The 9963-nt window shown below is 36.9% G+C and overlaps 3 protein-coding genes across 3 annotated transcripts; 2 read left to right on the forward strand and 1 right to left on the reverse strand.

Moving 5' to 3' along the window:
* Nucleotides 1–2612: 2612 nt before the first annotated feature.
* Nucleotides 2613–2930, forward strand: LOC117615452 (early nodulin-75-like). Its single transcript, XM_034344532.1, has one exon. The coding sequence runs from the start codon at nt 2613–2615 to the stop codon at nt 2928–2930; it is 318 nt and encodes a 105-aa protein (XP_034200423.1).
* Nucleotides 2931–5689: 2759 nt separating this feature from the next.
* LOC117615464 (glycine-rich protein 23-like) lies at nt 5690–6454 on the reverse strand. The gene has a single exon (XM_034344545.1). The coding sequence runs from the start codon at nt 6452–6454 to the stop codon at nt 5690–5692; it is 765 nt and encodes a 254-aa protein (XP_034200436.1).
* Nucleotides 6455–8879: 2425 nt separating this feature from the next.
* On the forward strand, nt 8880–9257 carry LOC117615473 (cAMP-specific 3',5'-cyclic phosphodiesterase 4D-like). Its single transcript, XM_034344557.1, has one exon. The coding sequence runs from the start codon at nt 8880–8882 to the stop codon at nt 9255–9257; it is 378 nt and encodes a 125-aa protein (XP_034200448.1).
* Nucleotides 9258–9963: the final 706 nt, after the last annotated feature.

Genomic DNA, 9963 nt, shown 5'->3' on the forward strand with positions numbered 1-9963 from the left:
TTCAAGTATGTTTCTTTTTTCTAATAATATATTTTAAAATACAATGTTTTTTCTTTATAAATAAAATCATTATCTTTATTTTTCAATTTTTTAAACCGAACAATAATCTAGTTATTTTCTATTTTAATGTACTTCAAATAAAGTCATTGACTTTTTTTTTTCCAACAAAATAATAAATCTTGTTAGTATATATATATTTATAAATAAAATATAAATAAAATAGACAAAAAAATGCAATTGACACCTCAAGCTCAAATGTAACAGACAAAAGGAGAGTATAAATGGCTGATCAACTTGGTGAAATAGCTAGGGATAGAAAGGGGAAGGGGCTAAACTTAATTAGGTAGCAAAATGAAACTTGGCAACGATAACAATAATAGAAAAGGAAAAGGGGAAAGGAAGGAAGTAAAAAGTTAGTAAAACACAAAGAAAAAGCTAACATTAATATATTCAAAAAGTATAAGGAAAAAGTATATAAAACAAAAAAAAAAAAAAGGAACCCAATAGTCACAGAGAAGGTTCATTTTCAAGGAATGTGAAAATGGTACTTGGGCGAAAGGGGTAAATTTAAACTATAACTAGAGTATAGAAGGATAGAATAAATACAATGTTCTTGAACAATATATGACTAGTCAGCAACTAGTCACGGACCTGAGATTAATATACACAAAATCACACGTACATACAACAAACAATTATCAAGTCCTTGCAGACCTAGAAGAAAACTAGATGACAACTTAAGCACTTAGAAGTACTGGCGGACCCAGAAATTTTTTAACGGAGGTGCAATATTGATTAAGTATGAAAAATGGTTTTTTGAAATAATCATTTTCTCAAGATACTTTTTGGCGGCTTTTATTCCTTACACATCAAATAAGAAAACTTGATTTTATGGGATTTTAGTATGAAGTATATATTGACTTAATGAGCTATCATTTTTAGCCTAAATCGTATTTTGCACTAAAACTGAATTTTCATATTTTGATTTGGTGGGAATTTGATTTTCTAGTATTTTTATTTGAATCCAAATGGGGGGTACTTCCTTATTTACATTGTAAACTTAAATAAATAGAGTAATATAAAAATAAATAAAAGTAGAAGGACAAAGACATTTACTTAAATGTTGAAAATAGAAATAAGATAATTTGTACACCAGTTGAGCAAAGTAGCAATTTCAAGCACCTACAATGGTTTTTCCGGCTAGAGGAGATGCAGCTACCAGTTAAGCAAAGAGGCAATTTGAAGCACTTACAATGGTTTTTCTGGCTAAAGAAGGTGCAGCTGCACCTCCTTGCGCCTTACTAGGTCCACCAATGCTTAAAAGTATCCATCAATCTAGGCGTTTTATATGCTTGGTGATATGTGTGTCAGCATGCATTAAATCTGAAATAGGAATGAATAACAAAAGATGATTAGGTAGCAATATGAAATAGCTAGGGATAAAAAGGGGAAAGGGCTAGGTAGCAAAATGAAACTTGGCAACGATAACAATAATAAAAAAGGAAAGAAGAGGGGGGGAGGGGGGTTGGTTTGAAAAGACAAAGAAAAAGCTAACACTAATATTCAAAAAGTATAGGGAAAAAGGAAAAAAAAACGATAGGAACCAACTAGTCACAAAGAAGGTTCATTTTCAAGGGAGGAAAAAAGATGTAGAATGTATTTTGTATATGCTTTTTCCGTTAACAATATTAGCCCCCCCGATGGTTAAAAAAAGATATCTGTTTTGTAAAGAGGTTCTCTTAAAAGAAAGCCGATTGCCATATTATACATAATTAAGAGGTAGAATTTGGTTGTCGACATGCTTATAATATTAACTTTATCCATAAAACTTTACCAAAAGGTGGATATGCCATCCGGTTAATGAAGGAAATTATACTGTCTTTAGTTTTGTACCTATCTAATTTGCAATTACGTGTTGATGTAAAACTCAAATTGATGCACCATAAGTTGTAGATAGACCAGATGTTAATAGTATACGTGTTTATCTTTTTTATCAGGGTCATGATGCTAGATCTGTATCCTTGATTGTTCGTCAATCCCATGGTCTTTTGCAAATGGAGAAGCAAGACCACTGCGTAGAAATTAAGAGAAGCTTCATCCTTGGTGCTTATAATTATAAAGAAGTGTTAGGGTCATCAAGGATTGTTGACAAGTTCATATGATTTGTTAGTGTTTCATTTTCAAATATAACTTTTTATATGTAAAGAACTTCTATCTCAAGTGGTTAAGAGCAGTTACCTTATACTTAAGGTTCTGTATTCGAACTCCTACCCTAATATTTTAGTTGCAACAATAGAGAAAATGAGAGTCGAACACACAATAAGAAGTGAAAGGATAAATGCTCTTGATTACTTTAGTCACAAATTTCTTACAATTTCACCTAATAATCCAACTTTTCAACTCGATTGGTGGGCTACGAATGGTCCTATCACTCTATAATTTATGTATCTGTAACTTTCCCAAGAGAATTTACAAACTTTGGTCTATATAGAAATTAAGTGCACAAACACAAGTGTCCTGACAGTATTGGCCTCCAGTCCTATAAAAGGGCACACACTTACACCAAATTTGTACCATCCACAATATCACTCACTAGCTATACCTTAACAATAATGTCTCCCAAATTCCTGCTGGTGGTGTCCCTGGGTGTGCTGCTTCTCACCACTTGTTCTCTTGCTGATCATGATCACCATAAACCTCCACATAAACCACCACACAAGCCACCTCCTTTGGAAGCAGAAAACTCCATTGAATTGGATGGCAAGCCTCCTAAGGGTCCGAGACCACCCCCAAAGCACAGGCCGCCAACACCGCTTGATAATGAGGCAGCAGTGCCATTGAAGGATGTCGAAGCCCCGTACAAGCCTCCAGGGAAGAAACCACCACATAACCCCTACAAGCCACCCTACAAACCTCCTCCATCAAACTAAGTGCATGCATGCCTAGCTAACTAATTATATGTAGCTAGCTAGGTTATTATACATCGACGTGTATAAAAATAAGAGCTGCATCTGCATGCATGATGATGTAATATTACTCTGTTATTAGCTTTGTTTTACTACTACTGCTACTAGCTTAAGTTATTCATGCTGGAGCCCGTTTGTTGTTGTTATGCACTCGTATTTACTTCCCAGTCATGAGTACTGGCAAGTAAATACAAACTTTATATATATAAAAAATTAAATAAATTATGATTGATCATAATTCTAGTCGTGTCGAATTTACTACTGAATAATGATCATAAGGGCCAAATCAGAAAAAATAAATTAAAAAGCATATTACAAAAGAGAGGGAAAAAAAGAAGAAACGGATTGGCTTTTGGTCAAGAAGGGAAAAAAAAAAAAAAAAAACCAGCACAACAAACTTACGTTTTGGGGAAGAAGGAAAAAAAAACGCAGTAATAGCAACCCAATTGACTTCTTTATTTTTAAAATCTTTTTGTAATCCTTGTTTAAATAAGAAAGAAAAACATGTTTAAAGACTTTTGAAAGCCAACGAAATGCAGGCCTAAGCATGTTGTTGAAAGCCCATAAACTGCAGTCCACCTCCTCTTAAGGTTTTTTTTTTTTTTTTTCCCCTGGCCCAAAACGTCGTCATTTTAACCAAGACTTTAAAAAAAAAAAAAAAAAAATTAGACGTGCAGGCAGCAACGCAACGCAACAAATAGACTTTGGTTGAGTCATTTTGTCGAACACCTGGAGTGCATCACCACGAGAGGGGAAAAGTGCAACTGCACCTTATTGCGGCTTAATAGATCAGTCACTGGTCATGAGCATGAAACATACTCAACTTCATGTTTAGCTAGCTTTTTAATAAATGTACTTGCTACATACTCTTGTGTAATTTGAAAGATGTATCATTATAATAAATTATATATATATAAGGAGTTTTAATTGAGAGATTCTTTAAATAACGTTATTTGAAAGATATTCTCGACTTTCTTTGAGCAATACTTTGACATTTCCATTTGGCTAAAAACAGAATGCAGTTAAAGGATATTGTATACTATAAACAAATTGACACTTCTGTACAATACGATTGCGTACTTTTTATGTTTAGAACTGAAATCGAATAATTCACATTCTTTAATTGGGATTGTATATAAGAGTAGGGTCATGGCGTAACTCTTCACCCCATCGGAGAAAATTGAATGTATGTCCAGAACCGAAATTGTAAGTAACCCAAATCAATTTAATTTGGGTTAGGGTTGGGGTTGCGGTTGAACCCAAATTGAGTCTTTCGTTTCATTGTTTCTTGTATTTATTTTCTTTATAAGCTTTCGTTGTTTCGTTGTTTAAGCCCAATATTTCACAGGCTTGGCCTTCTTTTCTTTAAGAAATTTTTTCGAACTTTTCTGCCTGAAACTAATGAAAATTTTGAACTTGTTGCCAAAAGAAAAAATAATAATAAACTCTGCGATGATTGTCTTTGTATCTTTAACTTTTTTATTTTCTTTTTGGAGATAAACTTTCTTTGTGTCTATGATGCGAGACACAGACACGAAGAAAGTCGGAGTAACGCACTAGATATATACAGTTTGTCGCTAGACCAAATTCCTACACTTGTCTCGACCAAAAAAAATTAAATTCTACACTTGAAAATTATGTGTACTGGTTTTTATCTTTTTCAGCCATGCGTCCTAAGATTGGTCATTTGCTTATTAGTGGTTAATTATTGCAACTTCCCAAGAACCTGTTCCCAGTGCAACTTCTGTTGATAATCCAGCTTAACAACTAAATTGGTGGATTCTAAAATGGGAGATGAACTTGTATGTCACAGGAATAGCATTGTTTTGTTATTATTATCCAATTATGTTATGTCATGTGAAATTCTTATTATGTATGACATGACATGATTGGTTGGGAATAACAAAATAATTCTATACCTGTGATATACAAGTTTTTCTCCTAAAATGGGCTAAGCAAAACAACAAAACTATTCCCTAAATTTTCCACCAAATTTTGTGTCTAATATATGTTAAAATGTCTTATTTGTTTGAAATAAATAAAATTGAAAATGATTCTTTCGTCCCCAAAAAGACTTGTTTAAATTATGATAAATGAATAAATGTAGCAATAGCAATTACTTCTGCACTCAGGATCTTGTGTTCGAATTTCCCTCTTTAAATATTGACTTGTATATAAGAAAGAAGAGTAAATATGAACGCCTAATTAATTATATTACTATATCCAAAATGGAAAAAGATTGGCTCCTTCAAATTGAAGAGGAGTTCCTCCTTACAATCAATTAATGTGTTTTTGACACGGTCAAATTGTTTTATTTTATTTTATTTCTTGAAACTTTGTCAATATTGTTCGAATTTGACAAGTCTAAAAACTCCGTTGATTTTAAGGAGAAGCTCCTCTTTAATTTTAAGGAGCCATGCTCATTCAAAATTCTCTGATGGGAAATGAGTGTTGTGGGAGGTAAGTGAGTGCCGAACTCACAACTCACAGGAAAAAACCCATACATCAACTGCCTTTATATGTGGTTTAGAGTTGTTACCTCTTATAAAAAAGGAAGACCAAGACTTCAGTTTTGCACCATCTAGAACTCAATGCTCCAACTAGCTAGCTGGCCATACAATGTGTCCTAAATCCCTGCAATTGATGTTGCTGCTCCTTGGTCTGCTTCTTCTCACCACTTGTATTGGTGCTGATCACCATAGACCACCACAGAAGCTACCAATTTATAAGCGTCCTCCTCCTTTGGAAGCAGCAAACTCCCTTGAACAAGAGTTGCTGCCATTTGGTGGCAAACGTAAGAGACCAATGTCACCGCCCCCGAAGCACAAGCCACCTCCGCCCCAAAAACACAAGCCACCTCCGCCCCAAAAACACAAGCCGCCACCACCACCTACACCTAAACTCAACCCACCACCACCCCCAAACCTCAGCCCACCACCACCGCCCCCAAACTTACGCCCACCACCACCAAACCTTAACCCACCACCACCCCCAAAGAGCAACCCGAGACCACCCCCAAAAAACAGGCCGCCGCCGCCGCCACAAAACCTCAACCCACCACCGCCACCCCAAAATCTCAACCCACCACCACCACCCCCCCAGAAGCGCACGCCGCCGCCACCACCACAAAGGATACCACCCCCAAACCTCATTCCGCCACCACCGCCACCCCAAAATCTCAACCCACCACCCCAAAAGCGCACGCCGCCGCCACCACCACCAAGGAGACCACCCCCAAACCTCATTCCGCCACCACCGCCACCCCAAAATCTCAACCCACCACCACCACCCCCCAAAAAGCTCACGCCGCCACCACCACAACCAAGGAGACCACCCCCAAACCTCATTCCGCCACCACCACCAAGGAGACCACCCCCAAACCTCATTCCGCCACCACCGCCACCCCAAAATCTCAACCCACCACCACCACCACCCAGAAAGCGCACGCCACCACCACCACCAGCAAGGAGACCACCCCCAAACCTCATTCCGCCACCACCACCAGCCCCAAAACAGAGCCCCGGTACCACCGCCACCACTCCAAAACACAACCCGCCAGTTACCCCACACTTGATGAAGCTGCACTAAAGGATGCCGAAGACCCGTTTGTGCAAGCCACCGTTAGAACCTACCTAGTCCATTCACCTAAGTGCCCACCTCACCTCACTAAATTATTATGAAGCTAGCTAGCAAGCTATCTCAATATGTACGTATATGCATCAAAATAAGTGCTGCATGCACGCGGGTGGGATGTAATATAATCATTTTATAAGCCTTTACTTTACTACTACTGCTACGTATGGACTTGGATTAACTAGTATATATAGCATGAAAACGCCGCTCACTTTCTTCTTACCATACAAGCTAAGTACCCTTTGTAAATCAATTTGAAGTATCGTTCGTTAGGGTTCTCCAATATGTGTTAAATCGTTTATTAATTTGATTTGCAATCTTTAGATCTTTCATTCTAAACTCACTTGATAATTATGTCCTATGTAATGTAGGGGTTTTTTCTTTTTTTCAATTACTGAGTTTCATCTCCCATGTTCCACCACTATTGCAACCACCACCCCAAAGATGGTTTCCTACTACGAACAAAGACACATGACACTATGATTTATGGTTTTTATTTAATAACAATGAATTTTTTTTTAGTTTACTCCTTGATTTGTATAATTCAACACTTTCTTGAAAGATCATCTCTGTAAAAAAATCACTTGAATCCGAAATCATTTGATCAGTCAATTAAAATTTTGAAATTTTAGTACTTTCTTAAAGCACTATATTCATTGATTTTGTAGAACACAATTAGATGTCGAAACGGTTTTTGATTTGTATAATTTTTTCCAAGGATAATGATCTATGAATATATACTTATAAAATATATGGTTTTGATCATTGAAAAACAATTTATAGAAGGGAACTGATATATAGTGCATATATATATTCTATAAAAAAAAAAAAAAGCCTTAATGTTAACAAGATTAGAATAATAATTTAGTAAGGAAATAGTAATAAAATTTTCTTAAATAATATATTTATAAAAGAATTCTACCAAGCGCATACTTATTGCTTTTTCCCTTTTCAAATATCAGCATCAAACACTTGTATTTTTTGTTCTCGTGTCAAACTTCCAGACGCATAATTTTTCATTTTCCAAAGCAGTTTTTTGAAAACCCCTTTTGTAAACTGGTATGTAGGGGAGGAGGATTTCCTCTTTTTTTATAGCTGCAATTGCTGCAAAATTCTGCATCACATATCTTTCTGGATTCACACTACCGACTTTAGCCGTGTCATTCATTCTGTCATGTTCCCATTTTGGGTGTGTAGAACTGGATTCCACAAAACATCATTGCACTTTGGAACACGACTCAGTTCCTTTTTTAGTGCTTTAATTAGCCATTTGTAGTTGTCTTTAATTTTGTATCTATCAATATCATTGCAATTTGGCGTCGATGTGAGCCACAGAAAAAGTCAGACTAACGCACTTGACATAATTTGTCTACATATGCCAACGAACAAGGAAGAGTAATGCACTAATTTTTTATATCTTGTTTGCCTTTCTCTATCCTATGATGATTGGTCATCGCGATCCCTTGGTTTCTAGCAAATGAAGAAGGAAGACTACTACATAGAAATTAAAGTAAATGCTTAATGTAAACTAAACCACAGAAAAGATATACACACCCAAGACACTAGGCATACGTATTTAGATACAAAATCTCTGTACCTTTGATGCAACCATGAGAATAAGCAAAGTGGTTTAGATCATCTATTCTCTACAATTTTTTCCTCGATATCTTTGAATGGTGCTAGACTAATTGTGTATAATAATGAGGCCAACGGGATCTAGTCCAGTGAAAAATGGTTTTGACTTGCGAACCAGTGGTCTTTGGTTCAAACCTCCATGACATTTTGGTAGTGTGTGCATGTGAGTAACCTCCCTCCCCCTTATATTAAAAAAACCTATGTATAATGAGGCCAGGAACTTAATTATTTAAACTCTCCAAGACCTTGCTCCAAAATTCGTATACTTGGATGATTGAATCTCATCCTTTGGCAACCCAAAAAGAAAAACAGACTGACTAAATACGTCCACAAAATGATATGTCAATATAAGTATTTTGTATCTGTTAAAAAAAAATTACGTAAAAAGATTTCGGTTAAGTAACTAATTTGTTGGTAATACTTTATCAATATACTTCATAATATGAACAAAATATCAACAATGTGAATCATATATTGTAGATTGGTATTAGTATCAACCAATCAGTGTCTATAGCAGATTTGGCATGTACATCAAGTGCGATATGATCTAGTCCAATAAATGTGGCCTCAAGCATAAACACCATATATACTACTAGTTTGCACCATCTAGGCTCACTCCCAACTAGCTAGCTAGCAAAAAAAAGGATGCGTCCTAAATCCCTGCAATTAGTGTTGTTGCTATTCCTGGGTGTGTTGCTTGTCAGCACTTCTTCTCTTGGTGTTGATCACCACAGATCAATACACGAGCCACTTCCTTTGGAAGCAGCAAACTCCTTTGAACAAGAGTCTCTGCCAGTGCCAGGTGGCAAACATCTCAAAGGACCAAAGAGAAAGCTTGCAAACCAAGAGTACAGGCGCCGACCACCCGGATATCCGGCTCCAGAACCAAGGCACAGGCCATCACCACCACCTCCAGCCCCACCTCCCCTGCCAATTCTCAATCCCCCACCGCCCCCAAGACGCGGCCGGAGGCCACCACCCCCAAACCTCTACCCGCTGTTGAAGTTTTCTATAAAACAGTAGATTTCTTGCACACAAAGTATATGAGACAAAGTTGTAGAGAGAAAGAGAGAGAGAGAGAATCTGTTTGGCAGAGAAAATATGATTGAATAATGCAATGCACACACTGATTTCATTTCAACAGAACATTCCAATTTGTACAGCAGAGAATATGATCTCAGCCATACAATCTAGTGGCAGCAATATGAGCTGCACACTTGGCATGAGCTAGGACCTATGAGACCTACACTCTAGAAACTAATCTAAGCCTTACACCTGTCAACTAACACATTTAAACCAGTAACAGAATTTACATTTCAACATTCCCTTCTAAATTGTTAACTGGTTTAACACCAAGCAATCCTCTAAGATAGTTAAACCTGTCTTTAGACAGAGCTTTAGTGAAAATGTCAGCCACTTGTTCTTCAGACCTGCAGTATCTCAAGTCCACCACTCCATCTTGTAAAGCATCTCGGATGAAATGATACCTGCGGTTGATGTGTTTGGTTTTCTGATGGAAAACAGGATTTCTTGTCATTGCAATGGCAGAAGTGTTGTCCACCATTAATGGAGTTGCATCAGTTTGCAATTCTCCAAAATCCTCTAGAACAAACCTCAACCATATTGCTTGTGTAGTAGCTTCACTTGCACTGACATACTCAGCCTCAGCTATGGAGAGAGCAACACTATGTTGCTTGACTGATGCCCAAGAAAATACTCCACTGCCAAA

Source organism: Prunus dulcis, chromosome 1, assembly GCF_902201215.1.
Source record: "Prunus dulcis chromosome 1, ALMONDv2, whole genome shotgun sequence".
In the NCBI taxonomy this organism is placed as follows: domain Eukaryota; kingdom Viridiplantae; phylum Streptophyta; class Magnoliopsida; order Rosales; family Rosaceae; genus Prunus; species Prunus dulcis.